At 37.4% G+C, this 24,650-nt stretch overlaps 1 protein-coding gene across 1 annotated transcript in view; it reads right to left on the bottom strand.

The window, feature by feature from the left end:
- LOC121367896 (E3 ubiquitin-protein ligase PDZRN3-like) overlaps positions 1-24,650 on the bottom strand; it is a 351,336-nt gene that overhangs the window by 303,822 nt on the left and 22,864 nt on the right. The window contains exon 2 of the mRNA XM_041492344.1: positions 23,714-23,833. Coding sequence (XP_041348278.1) covers positions 23,714-23,833 — 120 coding nt within the window. The remainder of the gene's footprint in view (positions 1-23,713; positions 23,834-24,650) is intronic.

The raw sequence follows: 24,650 nt of genomic DNA, 5'->3' as shown, positions 1-24,650 counted from the left end.
AAAGCAACACATAATATTTTGATTCAGATTGACATGACCACTGAAAACTAACAAGGAAATATTTAATGCACTGAAAAATAAAAATCTTTAAAAAATTAAATCTTGCGATGAAAACATTCCTGAACATGCACATTATATTAAAAATGACAAATGTGCCCTTAAAATCCAGTCATTTCTTGTTAATTACGCAAATGCATCCTGGCGGTGAAAGGCAGCGTCATTGTTTTCACAACTAATGCACCAATTTAATTTGTTTGTCATAAAAAGCAGCGAAGAGCAAAGAGCTAAAAGGGTAACCACATTTCGTGGGGATTGTCCACGAACGGCGATGAACAATTGTTGAATGTGAACAAATGATCTAATTAACTAATGAATGGTGAATCACAGGAACTGACTGGTGACCGCAGAATCCCCTGAGCAAGCCATCAGGAAGCATGCAACAAATCTCGACAAGCCCCTCCCCCATCCCCCCATGTCTTCAGGCCCCCATTGTCAACATGTAGCAGATAACCTTAAAGCCACAGATCACATGTTTAAAGTCATGGATGGCTGATGTGGGGGTTTTTAATATGGAAAATTGCTTTATGGTTGAAGGGAATAAATGTGAGACAGGGGTAATTTTTCAGAGATTTCATGATGTGCTGAAATGTGTGGAGGTTTATAGAGGACAAGACAAGCTGAGTCATACATTATTAAATTTGTTGCATTTGTCCCATTTCATGCAGGATGAGCATCTCAGTAATGGAATCACCTCAAGGAAATCCCGATCAGGATGACTTTGTTACTTAGCAAATTGCTTAAATCATAGCTTTTCTAAATGGTCGCCTCAATTTTAGCACCATTAACATATTTTTTTAACCGTTTAGGCAAAAAAAAGAGCAAAAAACGTTTTCTCTTTTTTTTTCTTTTTTCTTTTTTTTCACAGGGGAATTTTCTAGGTTATTTCACTTGTTGGCATCTTTGTAAGAAAATCAATGGGAAGACACTTTTGAAATGAAGTCTATTTTGCCTGCACAATTCTTTCCTGCTAAAAGACGTGCCTAAGGACTGATTGATTAAGCCACTGAGAAGAAGGCAATAATTTGGCAGCGGAGATGAAAACTAGTCATTAGTGTTGGATGGTCTGTCAAAGGGATCAGTGTTTTAGTATTTATCTTACTTTTACCAGGCCACTCGGAACTGACACAAAATACAACCTGTTGTAACAGAAACAGCTGTTAAACACCAGAGCAATATTCAACAGTTGAATCTTGTATACCTATAAACTGTTAGAGGAAATCTTGAACTGTTGAACTTTGGGGAGCAGAATATACATGTATGTCAGTGGTAAAGGTCATAGTTGCCTGGGGTACCATGAGTCATATGATTAACTCTTAGATGGGTAAAATCCAGTTCCACCCAGTGTTGTAATACATGTACTTTTATACTTTAAGTATGGAGAAATAAGAATGAAATTTTTATTTTTTTTAACTAACTAACTAACTAACTAAAAAAAAAAAAAAAAAAAAAAAAAAAAAAAAAAAAAGGCACACAACTTGCACAGCCTCTACTGGGGCAACAAATTTCATTAAATGCTTAGATCAAGTGTCATAATTACTATTATTAGAACTAAAGGTATAAAGTGCTCCTACGGTCAATAGCTACGATAATGGCAATTCCCACGACTTGACCACTTCAGTAGAAGGTGCTGTATTTGATAAATTACTTTATCATATAATATCTTACATTTCCAGTGCAATCAAAGTATGTGATATTTTTCAGATCACATACTTGTACTTTAAGAATTTGATAACTTCGCAAATTAGATGTAAATTAAACGAGGTCATGGCACTACATTTATTGACATTTAAGCAAATGCACTAGGGTGACACTCCATAATTGAAGTATGCATTAACAGTCATCAAACAAAAAACATTTCAAAAGCAACCTTACACTGTCCAGTGTTCAGAAAACAAAAAACATTAAGTACTGGTTTATTTTTATGTAAGGATATCCAAAATGACATCATTCAAGTTTTGTGGCACCCAATAGCCTATGTGTATTTTTGTGCTGGGGTGTCGTTGAACATTCAATCATTCATTCAATTTTGACGTCATTTCCATTCAAAAAAGCAGTGTCACATACTCTTACATCACTGGAATATCTAGTAATGGTGGACTAGAATTAAAGTTGCGTGTACAATTTACAAAATACATAATATAATTTCTATTCCTAATATATGATATTGATGATACCGAAAAACACTGGTAATAACCTCTATGTATGTAGCCCAGTGATAAAGATCCCTTACTACTAATCAAAACGTGTAGACCCTGAAGCATCTGGAGCAGTAGCAACATTTGGTTTTTCTCTCTAATTATCTGTGATCCTTAACTTATGTCTGATGCCATATTACTTTAATTAAAATGTGTTGAGTGAGTCATAGAATAAAACATTTCTTTATTTTTCTTTCCCAGCAATAAAGTGCTAGCCTGATGCTCAATCAATCTAGAGTCAATTCCCATCAGTGGGGAAAACACAATATTGGTTTAAAAGCATTATCACAGGTGCTTGAATAAATTAATTTAAATGTTTTTTTTTAAAAAGATCCTTATTTGTATAGCCTGTGTGGTTCTTGAGAGATCTTTGTGCTATACCACCAGTAAATTGCAGGCCCCCTCACTGTGTGAGATCTACCTGACCCTTTGATCTGGGCAACCTGTTGATATACCTGGATTACGGCACACAAAGAAGGCGGCATAAATTGCCTCAACCATGTAACGCGGGAGCTCCGCGAGCCATTAAAGGGGATTATCTGAACAAATTGACGGTAGAAATCAGAGAAAGGGCCGACCCGACTATCACAGCTTTTTAACTGACAAGTCTTCACACCGCTCGGGTTTGTATTCATTTTTGATGGACTTCTTCGTCTAAGCTCCCTCACCTCGCTAAGGTAATAAAGGTGTGTTTTACGACCGTGAATGCACACAAAAGGCAAGGATGAGTTTCAGTGGTATTCAGTTTGTCACAGCTAGATGGCATGAAGTGGTGTTGTTGTATCCGTTTGAGGTCAAATGAGATTTTCTCTTAAGTACTCTGGATTAATAGTATCCTTTTTTTGTGAATAGTTTACACGTTTTCTTTCTGGTTATTAAGTTACATTAGGTTACAATTATTATGGATTAACCTCAATTTTTTTTTTTCAAAGAGTGTTTGAGTGTATAGTTTGTACAGTATATATATAGCTGCACAGTTAAAAGGAGTTTAGTTCTGTAGTCTCCCCATCAAAGGACATGCATATAAAAAGTTTCATCTGCTATACTTCTTGTAATTGTTTTCCCAATGAATTTGGAACAAATGAAAACAAATAATCTCTCTCTCTCTCTCTCTCTCTCTCTCTCTTCCTCCCTCCCTCCCTCCCTATCCCTCCCTCCATCTTCTCACTTTCTAGTTTCAAAAAGATGAGTCATAATTGTTTACAAAATCTATATTTTTAATTTAAAAAAAAGAAGGAATATTTGGTTATTCATATTAAATAGAAAATTTTAATGCTTTATACTTTCAAAAGGACATAAATCAATAAAATTATTTTAAAGTTTTAAAATGTATTTAGATGTTGTATCAACCCATTAATATCATCAAAACAATTATTTCTGGAAATGTTAATGGATCTACTGTTAATTATAAATTCAAAGTTATATGCAATACATATATATTAAAAAAATATATGCAAGAGAACTGCTTCATTAATTTACTTTCCTCCCCAGTTGGGGACACCACCTCCCACAGAGTTCCATGTGTGGATCATGAAGAACAATGCATTTTATTACAATGTTAAAAATGGACATAACATAGATATCCAGGTATGCTGGTTTGTGTCAACAGTTCCACATCCACACAAGGCTTTGTGGTGACCCCCCTGGGTCGACTTGAATTAACTCTGCCAATAAAAGATATGTAAAAACTGTTTACACCTGTCCATTGAGACTGATCGAGAGGGTAATTATGATTAGTTGAGTGGTACAGGCAAGACATGCAGGTGAGCCATTTAAGCCCAGTTGGTCCCAGAGCTTTAAAATGGACTGAAGAAAAGAACACAATAACAACAATGTTAATGGAGCCATGTTAGTGAAAGAATGTTTGTGTAGTAAGACCTCAGCACCGCATACACATCAACCAGTAATTGGTGTCTAATGTGGTGTGAGAGACAGAGAGACAGACAGAGAGAGAGAGAGAGAGAGAGAGAGAGAGAGAGAGAGAGAGAGAGAGAGAGAGAGAGAGAGAGAGAGAGAGAGAGAGAGAGAGAGAGACAGACAGACAGACAGACAGAGACAGAGACAAACACAGAGAAAAACACAAAGAGAAATAGAGAGAGATAGAGAAAAACAGAGACAGGCGGAGAGAAAGAGAAAGAAAGATAGAGAAAAAGAAGAAGAAAGAGAGAAAGGCAGAGAAAGAGCATGAGAGAGACAAATAGAACTAGCTGTGAGACATGATGAGAATGGGGACATCCGGTTGGTACACTGAGGACAATCTGTCCTCAACTCATCTCAACAAAGGACATCACTGTATTGCTGACCAACAATATTGACTTCCAACACCAAGTTGTGTTCTGCATTGATATTTAAAAAGGAACCATGAAAAATGTCCAGTTTGGAGAGAATTTCAGTTTTTGTGGGGAGTGGGGGGTGGGGGTGGGGGGTGGGGGGTTCACTGCTTTATTATTACATTAACGGGATTTGTTTTATAGTAGAAGTCTAGGAGAGTTACTAAATATGTTTGTTATATGTTTAGAAAAAAATATGCATGGAATAACTCAAGTGATAAGAAAAAAGCTTGAGGAATATCATAGTTTCTGCTTTCCAGCTGTTTGCTCGAGGTAGTTGTAATAATGGACATTGAGATAGACAGATGCTAAACAATATATCTAGGGTACTATGAAAACAATGTTGTAAAAAGGTTAAAACAGCTAGGTTAAAAACCACCTGTCTAGAAAATGAGGGAAGAAACCTGCTGTTACTAACAAGAATCTGTTTATTTTCATTTAGCAACAAGGGATGTGTTATACTCACACATACCCAGACAGCCTAACACATACTATGACCTTTAGTATCAGACTGATCTAGAATCTAATCCTCTCATAATGATGGATTTCAGATCCAGACAATTACAAAAACACATTCCCGAATGTTTCTCATCATTTTACAGTCTGTTTGTGTCAAAAGAAGACTGGTGAATTGGCATTTAATTCTATAATGAACATTATTCAGTTTTAAACCCACAACAACTCACATAACATATTTTTGCTTTAATTTGCTGTAATTTAAAGAAAACATTTTTAAAACAAATTATCATCAAATTGTATAGATTAAATCTCTTTCTTTAAACAAGTATGAAAGAAAGAAATGTTGTATTTAATGATACACTCAACACATTTTAATTACTGTTATATGGCCTTGGACATGGTTAAGGATCACAGAGATAATTTAGAGAGGAAATTTGCTGCCACTACACCATGTGCTACTCTTTTAATTAGCAGCAAGGGATCTTTTATGTGCAACATCCCAGATAGTATATCCCAGAATAGTAAATACCATGGTCTTTGTTACACCAGTTGTGGAGCATGGCTGGAATGAGAAATAGCCTAAGGATCAATTCTAGACAAAGAGGGATGAAGGAAGGAAGGAAATGTTTTATTTAACAACACACTCAACAGTTTATTTACGGTTATATGGAAGGAAGGAAATGTTTTATTTAACAACACACTCAACAGTTTATTTACGGTTATATGGAAGGAAGGAAATGTTTTATTTAACAACACACTCAACAGTTTATTTACGGTTATATGGCGTCAGACATATGGTTAAGGACCACACAGATATTGAGGGAAGAAACCCACTGTTGCCACTTTGTGGGCTACTCTTTTCAATTAGCAGCAAGGGATCTTTTATATGCACCAACCCATAGACAGGCTAGCATATACCACAGCCTTTGGTGTACCAGTCGTGGTGCACTGGCTGGAGCAAGAAATAGCCCAATGGGCCCACTGACACGGATCGATCCCAAACCAACCACATATCAAGTGAGCACTTTACCACTGGATATGAATGCTTGAATAAAAACATATAAAGTTTTATGCTGAAATTATCATTCTCAGTTTTGATACAAACTGTACAGATCTTAGTTACAAAATATCAATATTACATTCTGTTCATCACCCCGCTGTTCCAATTTCAACCACCACACTAACATCGGTACCACAATCTGACACCCATTTGTTTCCTCTCGGTGTCCTTCATAAACTATTGTTGTTGTCTGTATATGACACTGCAAGAAGTGGACAGGACCACATCAAATGCACATTTAGGCCCCGAGGGAGGGAATCGCGGGATGACAATGGCGCAACCAGCACGGCCATTGTTTCTCAGCACTGGTACGCGGCCAGCTGTTTGCGCTCTCGCAGGCTGAAGAGTGGCGCAATTTAATTCACACAAAAGACAACTATTATCACCCATGTCGGCTCATATTGCTACATCGACATCAAAGAGAAAGACCACACCGAGACGGCGACCTTACGCAACATCACGTGACCCTCCCCTCCCCACCACCAACAAAAGGAAAGAATAAAATTCATTTTACGAACTCGCTGAGCCTTGAAATGCTGTCCACAACTGTTTGTGTTGGTGAAACATTGGATATATTTTGTATACTGATGACACTATGATTTTAATACAATATTTAACAGTAATTGAGGACAAAAAGCAATATAACAGTGAAACATTGGATATATTTTGTATACTGATGACACTATGATTTTAATACAATATTTAAAGCAACTGAGGACAAAAGGCAATATCACAGTGAAACATTGGATATATTTTGTATACTGATGACTATGATTTTAATACAATATTTAACAGTAACCGATGACAAAAGGCAATATCACAGTGAAACCTAGGATATATTGTGTATACTGATGACTATGATTTTAATACAATATTTAACAGCAACTGAAGACAAAAGGCAATATCACAGTGAAACCTAGGATATATTTTGTATACTGATGACTATGATTTTAATACAATTTTTAACAGTAACTGAAGACAAAAGGCAATATCACAGTGAAACCTAGGATATATTTTGTATACTGATGACACTATGATTTTAATACAATATTTAACAATAACTGAGGACAAAAGGCAATATCACAGTGAAACCTGTCTAAATCAGATCACATTGGGGATTTAATATTTATCTGATTTAGACAGGATCCAGTGTTTAGAGGGTTGGGTTTTTAGAATTTAACAAATTGGGACCATGAAACTTGGCTAATTTTGACAGAATTCTGGTATTATTCAGGGTTCAGATTAAGGCAGGTTTTGCTGTACAACAGCAGTGTCCAAAATAAGCACTTGTCCGTTTGTCCCGACAAATGAAAATCTATTCGGACAAGCAAAATGTGCCTCGGTCATTGTCTCGTGGACAAGTAAAAAAGTTCAGTGCAGTTTCATTTTTAGCAATCACAAACATCATCTTGATACTTAAATAAAATAAACCATTTATTTGCACAAGTGAAAATATTGGCGGACAAGTAGATTTCTAGATGTATTTGTCCGGTGGACTAGTAAAATATTGTGCATATTTCTATCACTGAACAGAGGCTTTGAAATGATCAGAGCTGTTTGTTTTTGTTATGTAAATATATGTAAAATATATTTTGTATGTTTTATCACAATGTGATACTGTCAGTAACAAAAGAAAGAATAAAATTGAATTTTACGAACTTAATAAGTTTTTAAATATCCACAATTTTGATACAGTGTTTTCCACAGAGGTATCAAAAGTCAGACTGTTGGTTGAGCACTGCCGCCACCCTCCCCACCCCCAAATTTGAAGCTGATGTGAGAATACATGTTCAACTCCCCACCCCCCCCCCCCCACCCCACCCCACCCCACCCCACCCCACCCTGTTCAGAGGCAAATTAATAACAGCCTCCCACCCCTTCAGTAGCTGGCATCTTCTGATGCCTAGGTTCCAACTGCTGAAAACAAAAAAAACTACCCATATTTTATGGACCTGCTAAGCCTTGAAACAATATACACAGCTGTTTGTTTTGCTCATATAAGCATAACATGTTTTGCAAGTGTCACAAGTCATAAATATATTTTCTTTATTTCTTTTTTATTTTATGTGTAGTGTTTAATGGGAAAGGAACGGCTGACAAATGTTTTTTTATAACACAGAATAGACTTGGCTGTGGAAAAACCTGAAGGAGTGATTAATTACTCCCATAATTTATGAAAGCCATTAAAGATATTACCATATTGCACATTGATATTTAATCCTTTTGCAGCACTAGTTAAAAAAAGAATCTACCAGTACATGCTAAGGAGAGCAAAAAAGTACCCTTTTTGAATTAGTCTCAGATGAGTTATAGCTGGAACCAAGCATAACTGTTTCTGATATTCACAGAATCACAATGGATGATTTATGACTTGTAAGATTTCACCACATGGCAACAGGGCCCCATTCCACAAAGCGGTCTTAGCCCTAAGATCATCTTAAGTACATAGTTACCGTATGCACTTAAGGTGATCTTAGCACTAAGATTACTTTGTGGAACAGGGCCTAGATTATGTATATATAGGGTCAGCAAATTCCTAAAATACTGTTAGTTATGTTATAAAAACACTGTCAACAATTTCCATACAGTATTTTCCTGAATCATCTCTTGACATCCATCATGTTACAGGTGAAATGGGGCGGAGTGTAACTATTAGTGATGTTTATAAAAGCACAATGTACGGTTTGTGACACTGTTAAAGATTTCCATACAGAATTTTCCTGCATCACCTCTTGACATCCATCATGTTACAGGTGAAATGGGGCGGAGTGTAACTGTTAGTGATGTTTATAAAAGCACAATGTACAGTTTGTGACACTGTTAAAGATTTCCATACAGTATTTTCCTGTAGCCTTTGTTTGGACATCATCACCTCATGGCATCCATCATGTACGGGAGGAAAACCCGGGTTGTGTATAAATGATTGCATCTGCTAGCGACGGCCGCCCTTTGCCAGTTGGCCTGATGCTTTTTATTAGATCCAAGATGCTCATTCACAAGTCTGACACCATGATGGATCGACATGGTGTTATTGGCAAATTTTTAATATCACGCATGGCATCTCAATTGAACATCAAAGGAAAGTCACTTTCACCCGTGACAAAGCATGCTTATAATGCACGTCGGTGACAGCCAGCCACAAGGCATGCACGGAGACCAGTGGCAGCCCTCGTTATTTAACCATTCCTCAATTCCATTACCCAATCACTATAACTGCACCAGGGGATGGTTCAGTGGGTGTAGCACTCTCTTGATCATGAGGTTGTAGGTTCGATTCTTGTAAGAGGACAGACCACTGGGAATTTAAAAATAAGTGGCAGTGTTTATAACCGTATCTATCGATTCCTCAATTTCATTACACATTCACTGTAACTGCTCCAGGAGATGGTTCAGTGGGTATAGGATACTCTTGATCTTGAGGTGCAATGGGTTGTAGGTTCGATCCTTGTAAGAGGGCCAACCCATTGGGAATTTTAGTTTAAGATGAAAGCTCTCGTTATTTAACCATTCCTCAATTCCATTACCCAATCACTATAACTGCACCAGAAGCTGGTTCAGTGGGTATAGCACTCTCCTGATCATAACGTTGTAGGTTTGATTCTTTTAAGAGGACAGACAATTTCTATAAAGACGGCAGCACTTGCAATTCAACCATTCCTCAATTCCATTACCCAATGACTGTGACTGCACCAGGAGATGGTTCAGTGGTTACACTACTCTCTTGATCATGAGGTGCAATGGGTTGTAATTTCGATTCCTGAATGAGGACAGACCACTGGGAATTCAATAAAGATGGCAGCTCTTGTTATTTAACCATTCCTCAATTCAATTACCGGGTACCCAATGTTTGTAACTGCACCAGGAAATGGTTCAGTGGGTATAGCACTCTTTGGATCATGAGGTGCAATGGGTTGTAGGTTCGATGCTTGATCAGTGGTTAAACTACTCTCCTATGGTGTAATGGGTTGTAGGTTTCATCCTTCTAAGATGACAGTACAGGGATAGGTAATTCAGCCCATATAATCTCTCCCATATACATGTTAAATTAGTCAATAATTTAAGTATTTATGGTGCTTAAGCCTTTAGAAGAATGTAACCTTATAAAGGGCAGGATTTAGCTCTGTATTTGGGTTGTAGGATCAAACCCCCTTGGTGGATCCATTCTCTGATTTTTCCCATCCCAACCAGTGCCTATGACTTACATATCAAAGGCTGTTGTATGTGCTGTCCTGTCTGTGGGAAAGTGCATATAAAAGATCCCTTGTTGCTAACAGAAACATGTAGCAAGTGTCCTTTAAGGCTTTATATCACCATTATCAAATGTTTCACATTCAATAGCCAATAACAAATGATTCAATGTGCTTTAGTGGTGTCATTAAACAAACAAACTTTTTAAAACTTTTAATTATTTTTTAAAAATTCCGACATGTTTGGATAGAAACTTTACAGAGAGTTTACTTATACACCTGACTAAGCAGTTGCTATTTCCACACCATTTGTTTTCTTTTTTGTCTGGGGGCAGGATGTAACCCAGTGGTACAGTGCTCGCTTGATGCGCGATCGGAGTGGGATCGATCCCCGTCGGTGGGCTCATTGGGCCATTTCTCACTCCAGCCAGTGCACCACGACTGGTATATCAAAGGCTGTGGTATGTGTTATCCTGTCTGTGGGTTGGTGCATATAAAAGATCCCTTGCTACTAATCGAAAAGAGTAGCCCATGAAGTGGCGACAGCGGGTTTCTCTCTCAATATCTGTGTGGTCCTTAACCATATGTCTGACGCCATATAACCGTAAATAAAATGTGTTGAGTGCGTTGTTAAATAAAACATTTCTTTCTTTTTTTTGTCTGTCTCTACTGAGAGTTCGACTACACTAATAATACATTCCACAATACTGCAGCCTGACAAGCATTTTTTGCCAGCTATGCATTCGGAAATGCTAAGTTAACACAAGACATTTTGCCAGTCTGCCAGTCCATGGTTTATTAATCACTGGCTGTCACACACAAATACTGGATGACAATGTATATGTGAGCTCGGTACTAAGTGTTACCAGAAACCGTGTGATGAGACCTCACAAGGGAGCATGCATGGCTATATAATGAAGGACTGTTTGTATGCATAATAACATATGACAAGTTTTTATTTGTTTTGTGTTTGGGTTTTTCTGGGGGGTAATAAACAATATTAAAATTCCTATAAACAAGAAACACTGGAAACAAGCAAAATATTTAGCTAACACCAGTCTTACAACAGCTGGTAACCGAATTGTAAATTTTCACCCAAAAAAATCCAACCAAAAACAAAACAAAGAGCTATTTTAGCCATAATTATATTTATACTGTAACAAATTTAAATCTACCCAACAGTATACCGTAACCTTATACCAAACCAATATTTTTTTAATGCAAATAAAAGAAAATAGTACAAACATTATGGTGGGGGTGGGAGGGAGGGAGGGAGGGGGGTGCACTTTTGAAATGTTTTGCTATAATCCTGCAATTCATGCATAATGAAGCAATTTCTATTAGTGAAATTGGTTAATTGCAAAAACTAAATAATCACACAAAAAACTAGAAATCTCACATTCAGAATTAAGGTCATACTTTAAAAAATTGGTCTGCTTTACTCTCAAGTGGGTTGGTCAGTCAGTATATTGTTTCTTTATTTTATTAGCCTTGAGAATTGAATGACATTTTATGATGGATTACCCCAATGAACCCACTGATCGGTGGTCTATTAATAATCAATTAATGTACGATGTGTTTTTAGAGAAGTTAAGTCTGCTTGATTCCAGTTTCTTTTAAGGAGTATTTCTTTTTTAGATTAAAAGTCTTCACTAATAAGTAGGCATAATATAAAAATTGGTGATTATTTTCTAATTTTAAAAATTCTGTTGTATAAAATTAAAGTTTATGTACATCTAATGCACAGTAAATACTAATTAAATAGCAAATATCAGTTGTGCATGAAATAAATATACAAAGCAAAAAAGAAAATGACTGAATTGTTCTAGTAAAACTTGTAATCGATTAATTTATTGTTATACGGTTCACACAATGAATTGGAACATCACTTTTTTTTATTTCTCGTTCCAGCCAGTGCCCCACAACTGGTGTAACAAAGGCCATGGTATGTACTGTGGGATGGTGCATATTAAAGATCCCTTGCTGTTAATTGAAAAGAACAGCCCATGAAGTGGCGACAGTGGGTTTCCTCTCTAAAAAATCTGTGTGGTTATCAACTATATGTCCGACGCCATATAACCATAAATAAAATATGTTGAGTGTGTCGTTAAATAAAACATTTTCTTCCTTCCTTTTTTCTTTTTTTAAAAATATTATACATGTAGCTAGGCGGGTTTTTTAAATGAAAAAAAAAGGTGAAAGAAAAAATAATGGATGCAAACAAAGCAAAGTTACCAATTTTTACGAGTTGGTCATTTTTCATTAAAAAATTCTACTATAACAATGGATACCAAATGTGTCATTCAGTGTGTCCACTCTGCAAACAGGCCATCAACACCCTGTACATTACACTGTGAAAACTATAATTATATTTAAGTAGTAGTAATTAGGATATTGATCTAGTAAAGCAATATTTATTTTTTCTCTTGTCTGTGGACATGTAGTGGAAGAGTGAAGTGACAGCTCAAAGGTTAGCCGTATGAAAAATGGTGGACCATGTGTCCGGGATTATGTCTGTAGTGTCCACACACCATTGTCCAGTTTTTGTCGTTTACTATCAGGGTAATTTATTCAGCAATCAGTGTAATGGGTGTTGGAAGTAATTAACACAAACGACCGTTATCAACAGATGTCTTTTGACCTTGAGCATCATTACAGGAGTCAACTTCCTATATTTTATTGTTTGTTTGTTAAAAAAGAGAAAGTATATTTAGGTCACTTAAAAAAATATATATTTAAAAAAAAAGTAAATGGTAAGGTGATATTTTTTAATTTTAAAGTTTACAACTCTGCAATCATGGAACAACTTTAAATAAAAAATGCATGTTAAACTTCCTCTTACCCTCACAAACCTATTCTCCATTCCCCTCAAAAAACCCAAAACAAAACACTAATTATTTTTTGTTCCTAAAATTAAAAGCTTTTTTATTTTTTACAAATAGAAATCGAATTATCAATCTAGAACCTAAAAAAATCATTAAGGCATGATAAATAGTTTATTTATGCATTCAATTTTTTCATTAAAAAAAATAAAAATTTAATAATAATGATCTGAAGCCTCCAATAATTTCCTCATCGGCTGACAACAGGCGATGATATTTAGCTTTGTTAATGCTTATCATCTTAACGGCCTGGCCCGCACGGCGCACACTGCGACCAGTATTTGCCGAGTAGACCATCAGGAACGGCTGAGAGCTGCGGACAGTTTTCTCAAGTGTTTGTACCCGCTCGGCTGCATAGACGTGGTCTCCTTACGTGCATGTAATTACCACACTGGCACACTGGTCCCACTCTCTGAAACCGAAGATCAAAGGCGCAGAGCTGTTTACCATCCCGAAGATGTCAAATACACACTTTGTTGCAAATACACACTTTGTTGCAGCCAAATATTGATAGACATTTCTGTCCACGACACTCTGGTGTTTGCTGTCCTTTTTGCCAAAAAAAAAAACCCTGCACATATGGACAGATTGGCATTCATTGGAAAAGACAGGGGGGGGGGGGGGGGGGGGCATGGGTATGAGGTGTATAATACTGTACAAAGTGGGTCTGAATAATGTACAAAGTGACCAGGTTTTTTCCGTTTGATCACAGGTTTGGTTACCACTTGGTTTTGTCACTCTTCAACAATACCAAGTGTACCTGTAGGTGAGATGAGTCAGGGGAGGACAATCATGGGGTTTCATCAGAACCGGTTTCCAACATGCTGTTTGAATACTATGTTAACTTTATCTTGTGTTGTTGTCAGACATAGAGAACCAGTGATTTTTTTTTTTTTATCATCTGGTACATGTTGTTATGTTTCATGTATTATTGACAGATCAGACTTGTTTTTAAAGTGGAAAAGGAAAGGAATATTTCTTTAATGACACCTCGATTGTTATGACTATTTGGCATCTGACACACTCATAAACACTGATAGCTGTTATTGTTTGAAGTATTCAATATAACATAGTACAAACTGAGCAGCTTGTAGCACATTCCAAAACAAAAAGAAACACAGAGATGGATGGACAAATGGATGGACAGATGGATGGATGGATGGATGGATGGATGGATGAAAGGATGGATGGATGGATGGATGGATGGATGGAAGGATGGATGGAAGGATGGATACAAGGATGGACAGAAGGAAGGATGGATGGATAGATGGATGAATGGACACATGGATGGACAGACAGAAGGATGGATGGATGGATGGATGGATGGATGGATGGATGGATGGATGGATGAAAGGATGGATGGATGGATGGATACAAGGATGGACAGAAGGAAGGATGGATGGATAGATGGATGAATGGACACATGGATGGACAGACAGATGGATGGATGGATGGATGGATGGATGGATGGATGGATGAATGGATGGATGGATGGACACAAGGATGGACAGACGGATGGATGGATGGATGGATGGATGGATGGATGGATGGATGGATGGATGGATGGAAGGATGGATGGATGGATGGATGGACACAAGGATGGACAGATGGATGGATGGATGGATGGATGGATGGATGGATGGATACAAGGATGGACAGAAGGAAGGATGGATGGATGGATGGATGGACACTAGGATGGACAGACAGATGGATGGATGGATGGACGAATGGATGGATGGACAGACAGATGAATGGATGCAGATGAACAGACAAAACACACAAAACAGACACAAACATACACACAGACTGTTAACTTATCTGTCTGTGGCACACTTGGAAGCCTTTAATGTCTGTTCAACACAACATGGCAAAAACAGACAGACAGACAATCAGACATAGACACAGGCAGACAGACAATCAGAAAGAGATAGACACATACAGACAGGCAGAAAGAGATAGACACATACAGACAGACACATACAGACACACACACACACACACACACACACACATACACGTGCACACACACTAATAGCTGTTATTGTTTTAACTATTCTTAGTAACACAGCACATATCATCTGATAATTCCACTCTTAACAACCTCTCTGCTTGTGGCACGCTCGGAAGCCTTTAATGTGGGTGCAACACAACACCATCGCCTAATCCCGATCTCAGTAATCATCTGCCTTGGCGAGCCCTTTTATTATGATAAATCAAGATGAAATTTCACAAAGAAACAAAAATTATCCCCCTCTCGTGGGAAGCCTGCCTGACACGAGCTCCAAATTGGTGAGACAAAAAAATTAATGATTTAACTTAATGGGCCGTGTCTTTGTTGATATGTGCAAAACTACACTAAACAGGTCTCCCACCCCTGTGGCCAGCCACTGTAATCAATTTATATCACAGATTTTGCTTTAGGAAAAGAAACCCTGCAAACATGGTCACAGCAGGTTGGAAACAGAGAAGTTAATGTTTTTGTTAAATACTCAAAGTTGCAGTCTCATGTCATTATGTCATAACATCATTTACTAAGATGTACAGAGTACATCCATTTCATCAAGGACAATAATCAATTTATAATGTTCAGATTTTGCTTTAGGAAGAGAAACCATGTAAGTTTAGTTAGGTTGTAAACAGACACGTTAATCTTTGTAAATGTTTGTGTTAAATATTCAATGTTGCAGTGTCATGTCATCGTGTCATATTATCATTTATTAAAGGTTAAAAGTTTTGTTTTACTTAATGACAACATATCCTTGGTTGGATAAATAGTTGGATGGATGGATGGATGGATGGATAGACTGGATGGATGGGTGGGATATGGATGAATGGATGGATGGATGGATGGATGTATAGATTGGATGGATGGGTGGGGTATGGATGGATGGATGGACAGATGGATGAATGGATTGATGTGTGATGGATGAATGAATGGATTGATAGGTGAGTGGATGAATGATGGATGGATGGATGGATGGATGGATGGATGGATGGATGGATGATGGATGATGGATGGATGAATAGATTGATTGGTGAGTGGATGGATGGATTGATTGGTGAGTGGATGGATGAATTGATTGGTGAGTGGATGGATGGATGGATGGACTGATAAATGGATGGATGGATGAATGGATGGGTGTTGGATGAATGGATGGGTGATGGATGGATAGATGGGTGGGGTATGGATCAGTGATAGATGGATGTATAGATGGATGGATGGATGGATAGAGGAGTGGATAAATGATGGATGGATGGATGGATGGATGGATGGATGGATGGATGGATGGATGGATGGATGGATGGATGGATGGATGGATTGATGGACTGATAAATGGATTCATAGGTGAGTGGGTGAATGATAGAGGAATGATTGAATGATGGATGGATGGATAGATTGGATGGATGGGTGGGTATGGATGGATGGATGGATGGATGGATGGATGGATGGATGGATTGGATGGATGGGTGGGTATGGATGGATGGGTGATGGATGGATGGATGGATGGATAGATGGATGAATTGATATGAGTGGATGAATGATGGATGAATGGATGGATCGGTGATAATGGATGGATGGATGGATGGATGGATAGGGGAGTGGATAAATGATGGATGGATGGATGTATGGATGGATGGATGGATGGATGGATGGATGAACACACACACCAAAACTCTGAAATGGACATAAAAATTTCAACAATATCATCAGGCCATTTGCATTAAAGGGATGTAATATTGCAAACTGGATAATCATAATCTGGCTTGTAAGTATACTTTAAACACCAAACACTCCATTATAAACCTTCTCATTTAACACTCCATAATAAAACCTCCTCTTTTAAGCAGCTTTTATGATCATTATCCTTACCCGTACACTATTACTTGATATATACCATTAATCATTTGGTGAGAAGAAAAGTAGGCGACTAACAGTATCACAATGTGCTTACTTAGTGTAAAACTCAATTTGATCTACCTCATTACCACTGGTTCACTGGATGATCAAGTGGGTGACAGACCAGGCTAATAAAAAAGGAATCAAGTGACTCGCCATCTAACAGTTACTGCCGTCTCAGTTCTCCCTCATCAAGCAGTGCTTACAGGCTGAAATCACAGGGGATTTACGAGACGACCACAGCAGTATGGAGAAGACCACAGTAGTATCGTTATCATTGAATCATCACACAGATATGAGCTGCAGGCCCTTGAAGGATCATGTATGCCTACTAGTATAGTATAGATGTACCCTTACATTAGCACAGGGAAGTTTAGATGGGGTGTGGTCACCTTACACAAGGCTTTCCATCCCAATATATGACGAATTTGTAAATAGCCAGCCAAATCCAAATCGACATGTTTTTCCATGCCCACATCCATTAGGTTCAGGCTTGTACACCCTGGGTCTGGTCTCTGGTATGACCCAGGGTACAATAGCCAGCCCTCATTAGCCAAGGCAACTGTGAACAGCCACTTCTATGTTATAACGATGCAGATCAAAAGAGGAGAAGTGATAAGAAGGATGGAAACTGTTAAAAGGCCTGATTATAATATATATATATATAAACCTCGAAGATCCTGTCATGGAAAAAGACCTCTCTGGAGACGTTTGAGGACCTGTCCATGAAGACATGCTTGAACAGTCATCTGATGGAAGCATGTAAAAATAATTATCCACACCCACCTTGAAGATACAGTGAAACTTCACTAAACCAGACCCTCAGTAAACTGGAATTCCCTCAACACCGAACTTTTTTCACGGTCCCGCGCGTTTTACGCAGATTTAACCACTGAAATAAACCCCTGAAAACTGGAAACCCCTCTACTCTGAATACCGAATGAATTTCCAGGTCCCGTTTTGTTTATTCAATACAAATTTTACCTCTGAAGACCTAACAATTAAAAACTCTGAAGGAGCGTCGCCTGTCTCAACCATACCAATTAGTTGTCAAAGTCAGGGTGTTACTAACTATACCAGATGGTATGCGCATGCTCGGTGTAGCGTGTCCGGGACATGTTTGAGCGTTTGTCGAACAATGCTCTAATTAGTCTCTGTTACCTAGATTTCGGTTAAGCCTTGTCATTCAATTAACACCTTTAAGTTTGTAACGGGAATAATCATGTGCACTGTGTTTATTGGGAATGAGATTATTACCTCTTCAAAACAAATTTATCAAGGCTGTTTCTTAAAACCTCAGTAAACCGAACACCCCTCTAAACCGAACATTTTATTCGGTCATAAGGGTGTTCGTTTTAGAGAAGTTTCAGTGTATAACAGTGATACTGAGATAGGAGAAGAGGCCAAATGGTACAGTAAAATACTCTTATAACGAACCGGAATGGACTGTGATAGCTAGTTTGTTATAGCTGCGGTTCGTTGTACACATTTGTATTTAAGTTGGTTATTAATGTATAGGGAGATAAAACAAGACTTTATGATCAGTTCATTCTATGCAGTAGTTCGTTCTAAGCATGTTCGTTATACGTGTACTTTACTGTAGTACTAAACCAAATAACTTCCAGCTGGGTTAAAGTTTGAGATGCACCCAAACCTTTGACAGAGAAGTGAACACCACAAGTCTTGTGATTGGTGATAAATGTGAGTGTGTTGGTTGTAAAAAAAAAGAAAAAAAAGTCTCTCTATCCTGATGGCAGAATTTAGCTTAGTTGGTAGAGTGCCTGCATAAGATGACTTGTTAATAGGATCGAAAACCCTTGGTGGACCCTTTGAATTTAGCTTAGTTGGTAGAGTGCCTGCATAAGATGACTTGTTAATAGGATCGAAAACCCTTGGTGGACCCTTTGAATTTAGCTTAGTTGGTAGAGTGCCTGCATAAGATGACTTGTTAATAGGATCGAAAACCCTTGGTGGACCCTTTGAATTTAGCTTAGTTGGTAGAGTGCCTGCATAAGATGACTTGTTAATAGGATCGAAAACCCTTGGTGGACCCTTTGAATTTAGCTTAGTTGGTAGAGTGCCTGCATAAGATGACTTGTTAATAGGATCGAAAACCCTTGGTGGACCCTTTGAATTTAGCTTAGTTGATAGAATGCCTGCATAAGATGACTTGTTAATAGGATCGAAAACCCTTGGTGGACCCTTTGAATTTAGCTTAGTTGGTAGAATGCCTGCATAAGATGACTTGTTAATAGGATCGAAAACCCTTGGTGGACCCTTTGAATTTAGCTTAGTTGGTAGAGTGCCTGCATAAGATGACTTGTTAATAGGATCGAAAACCCGTGGTGGACCCTTTGAATTTAGCTTAGTTGGTAGAATGCCTGCATAAGATGACTTGTTAATAGGATCGAAAACCCGTGGTGGACCCTTTGAATTTAGCTTAGTTGGTAGAATGCCTGCATAAGATGACTTGTTAATAGGATCGAAAACCCGTCGTGGACCCTTTGAATTTAGCTTAGTTGGTAGAATGCCTGCATAAGATGACTTGTTAATAGGATCGAAAACCCTTGGTGGACCCTTTGAATTTCTTCTCATCCCAATTAGTACCTCTTGACTGGTATATTAAAGACTATGGTATGTGATGTCCTGTCTGTGGGAAAGTGTATATAAAAGATTCCTTGCTACTAAGTGGGAAATTGTAGCAGATTTCCTCTGAAGACGTTGTTAGAATTACCAAATGATTGTCGTCTATTGTCGATGATTAATAAATTAATGTGTTTTAGTGGTATGTGTCATTAAACAAAACAAACTTCAACTTTTTTAACTGTCTTTTTTTTCCTGTTTCTACCAGTGCTCCATTTAAAAGACAATAATACTTACTTAATATTGACCTAAAAACATCAAACAAATGCATGTCAAAGTAACAGGGCTAGTAATTAGGCAAACACTTTTCACTAGTTTGCAAGATCTTGTCGCAACATCATCTCACACATGATGCTAGATGCTAGATGCTTTACACCTCCAACATCAAAGAGTTCCGTCAAACATATTGTCACAGTGTAACTCTTTGTACTAATTTGAGAGAACAGTCACTGTCACTGTTGGTGCGTCTTCAAAAGTGTGACATTGTGAGGAGTCATGGTCAACATCATTGTGTTACAACATATACACTGGTAACAAGCTGACGTGAAATGTGGCACACAGTTAATGTATCATGCATCTACATGCTGATAATATGGAGGAAATAAAGTAAAGTTTGTTTTCTTTAATGACATAACTAGAAGACACTGATTAAAAAATCATGCACTATTGGATGGATGGATGGATGGATGGATGGATGGACAGGTGAGTGGATGAATGATGAATGTTGATGGATGGATGGATGGATGGATGGATGAATGGATGTTTAGGGGAGTGGATGGATGGATGGATTGATGGATTGATGGATGGATGGATGGGTAATGGATGGATGAATGATGGATGGATGGATGGATGGATGGATTAATGGATTGGATGGATGGATGGATGTATGAATGTATGGATGGATGGATGGATGGATGCATGGATGGATGGATGGATGGATGGATGGATGGACGGATGGATGGATGGATGGATGGATGGATGGATGGACGGACGGACGGACGGATGGATGGAAAGATGGATGGATGGATGGATGGATGGATGGATGGATAGATGGATGGATGGATGGAAAGATGGATGGATGGATGGATGGATGGATGGATGGATAGATGGATGGATGGACAGATGGATTGACCAATGAGTAAATACATGCTTGCATGCATATCAGAAAAAGAAAAGAACACAGGGGATCACACTGGAACAATGTTTTAAAAGCTAATTTTCAGCTATATAGAGTATATTCTTTAAAATTATTTTAGGAAAATATTATATTAGCCAAAGTATAAAAGTTGTAGGCACTTTGTATACAAATTAACAGTTGGCTAATTCGCAAATGGATAGGGTGAGCCCTGGAACAGTTACACATTTTAAAAATCTTTTTACCTTTTACATGTATATTGTATCTCTGTACTAAAACAAGCGACTTGACACAAAAACAAGGACTGGGTCCAAGAAAGCAGCACAACTGATCCCAACAGTAGAATACAAAGAAATAAAACTCACTTAAACAATGATCTTCCTAGATATCTGGACAAATGTCTGCAATAGTTTCATTTTCAAACCCAAAATCAGACACAGCAACCCTTTCTATCTGAAATCCTTGATCCTTTTCTGCTTACAAAAATATTTTTGCTCATTAAAATTTAATTATCCATGAAACTGCAGCCATCCACACAATGTGTGTGCAAGCCAATATTTTTTTCTCTGCTGATTAACGTCGATATTAATACACAGTATCTGTCTCCCCCAAAATATCAACTGGGACAAAGTGTCAGAACGATAAAGCAATGTACTCATTGAAACCTTTAATTGTGATAATGGCCTTTCTTGCTGGACACAGACGTTGGCACCATAATGACAGAGATGGAGAGAGAGCGAGACAGAGACCCCAAGTGCTTTGACAGTGGAAAGGGCAATGTAATAATAGCAGATTTACAAGGACATTATATAATATAACTGGTTTTTTGTAATCCATATTATAGATCATTATAGTTCCATTGGATTTTTAGAATTTAGAAAAAACATTATTAAAAAAAAGATGAAAGTATGGCTGAAATAAACTGTCATGATCTTGGCACAGATTGTAATGTTAATACATCCAACAATACACATATATGTATTTTTTTATTTAAGGTTGAGTCAAACAACTTTTACAAGGCTGCAGATGATCTACAAAGTTGTTGTTTTTTCATCCATTTTAACTTGATTTTCATGGTTGCATTCAATTTAGGTTCAAGCACTTTGTAATGGGCACACACTCAGTTATCTAGACTGCTTGTTCAGGATTATACAAATTCCATGTTATGGGATGGTTAGTTATTAATGGTTAATTTTTAAAAATACATATCAGTGTAGTGGCCTTGCATCTACACACTAGATCATTAAATCTCATTCTAGGTGGTAAGGAAGGAAGGAATGTTTTATTTAATGACGCACTTAACACATTTTAATTAGGGTAATATGGCATTTGATATATAGCTAAAGACCACACAGAAAATTAGAGAAGAAATCTACTTCCAACAAGCAATAACTTATTCTTTTTTATTCAAAGCAAGGGATCCTTTATATGCAGTATCCCACAGACAGGATAGTACATGTTTGTATATACGACAGCCTTTGTTACACCAGTTATGAAACACTGGTTGGAACAAGAAACAGCCCACGGCCCACCAATGAGCGCTTTACTACTGAGCTATGTCACACCCACCTCCCACCATTCTGGGTGGGAGCTAGTACCTGGATGCAAATCCAATACCCACCAATCTAGCTTAATCACTACCCCATCTATACTAGTCTATCTAAAGTAACACTAGTTTAGGAAATTATCCAAAAAAGAATTTTAGAACAAAACAAAATAGATTATTGAAAATTATGTGACAATTATTCCTATCACTCATCAATTTGAAGCAAATAGTCCATGATTGATTAATAATCAATTAAATCAATTAGATGTATATTGTGTATACTGCTTCTTTATACAATTGATACATTTGTGTGGTATAGTTTTTTAAATATTAAAAGTTGTAAATACATGTAATAAATTGGGGTTTATTTACAATGCTTCTATTTTTGGTATATAAAACAATCAAAATGTTTATATATTTCTAGCACTCTTTCAGTAGTTAAATAGCACCAATTAAATAACACATATCATTAGTTTATGAAATGAATATATCACTGCCGGCCTTTGAATAAAGAGTAAATGTACACTGAACTTCATTAGTAGACCAATGACCATGAAACTAATAGGGCAGAAATTGGTACTCAATTAAACGGTCAGATGGGTCAAAGGAGCAATTGCACAAGAAACTTGATTAATCAGGACATCACTAATGAACAGTGACAAGGACTTGCAGTTTGAATAACAATCTTCTCTCATCAATTCTGTTATAATACAACGTTCACCTCTGGCATACTAATATAATTCTGAAGGTGGTTTACAAGCCAAACATTCAGTCTAGACTCGAGGATTTAATAAAGTCTTGCCTATACAAATGACACCGAGTTAAAAGTGTGGAGACTTATAACGTCTTCAGTCTGGACTTTAAAACATTAATAAACATGGACACTGGAAGAGCAATGACCACTTTTATACTTCAGTTTTATATTACTAATGTCAATACTTAATGTCATCAAATATAAAAGTATTTTTCTTTCTTTATACACATTTATTGAAGATTTCTATCTCTGACAGGACTCTAATAGGTGACCACCTGCCTACACTTTCACATAAAACCTCACACACAGGACATTATCTACAGGGCATTCTGTATTGAATATGCCCATGTGTGTTTATACAATGTTTATAAAATGTTATATCAAAAGCCCTGATCTCCACACCTGTCCAGAGAAATCACTTCATGGACAAATCTCCCTTTGAAGTTTTTACCGGCTACCAGCTCCCCATGTCATCGTAACAATAGATGAAACATGAAAGAACACAGAAAAGACACGACACTGGAGGAAAGAATACAAGACAGACACGATAGACAGACGACTCACCGTGAAGCCCCCCATTATGTTGAATCCAAGAGAACCAGTCTTGTCTCGCTGTAGCGTCACAGTGAATCCCGTCGCAGTCTCACTCTCTCCGTCTTCCTGTGTGTTGTCGTCACAGAAACGCTGGCAACAAAACAGAAAGCATCGTCGTGTGAATGAAACATCAGGACAGATGGCTAACAGTGCTCCATCTTGCGCCATGCAAGAAGGCGCATCAATCTTTCTAATTAATATTCATACCCATTGTGTTGGTCACTGGACAAATCAAATTGAATTGACATGATGGACAAATCATGCTACATGCTATCAATGAGTATCCTTTTGATCTGACCAAAAACAGAATCAAACTTGCTACTAACTGCGTGTAAAAGTTTCTTCGATCTTGCAAAACCCCCCAACCCTGATTGGAGATACGATTTTTGCTCTTCAATGTGAACAATGAGGTTAAACTGGACACAGTTCTGTGTGAGGGAAGAAACACAGCCAAGTGTCAGTGATTTGGAATTGTTGAGATGAGACATGGAGTCTTAACAAAAGGATGTCATTAGACGAAGGACCAGCTCTTGTATCGGACTCTTGCTCCAATTATAGCTAACGAGATAAAGCTATAAAAATACAACCTTGCTGAAAGTGCAAACATTAACAACAAATTAAAATAGACAACATTTTCAAAACTTTAGAAAAAAGTTTAATATTTTTTGATATGGTTTAATTCTTAAATTATTTTGTCTTAATACTAAAATAAATATCTTTATAATTCTATTTACCATTAGGAAGAAATTGGCGGATATTATTTGAGTGACATTTTTTTTCAAAACACATTTTATGGCATCGTTCTGATAGAATAGAACAGAATAGAAAGGATCTGAATGGAATGGAACAGAAGAAAAGTTGAAAATGAAATTAATAAATGGAAGCAAAAACATAAAGAAAAGGAATA

This window comes from Gigantopelta aegis, chromosome 3, assembly GCF_016097555.1.
Source record: "Gigantopelta aegis isolate Gae_Host chromosome 3, Gae_host_genome, whole genome shotgun sequence".
NCBI lineage: Eukaryota > Metazoa > Mollusca > Gastropoda > Neomphalida > Peltospiridae > Gigantopelta > Gigantopelta aegis.
Note: the sequence above shows the minus strand (reverse complement) of the source record. Positions and strands in the feature narration are given on the sequence as shown.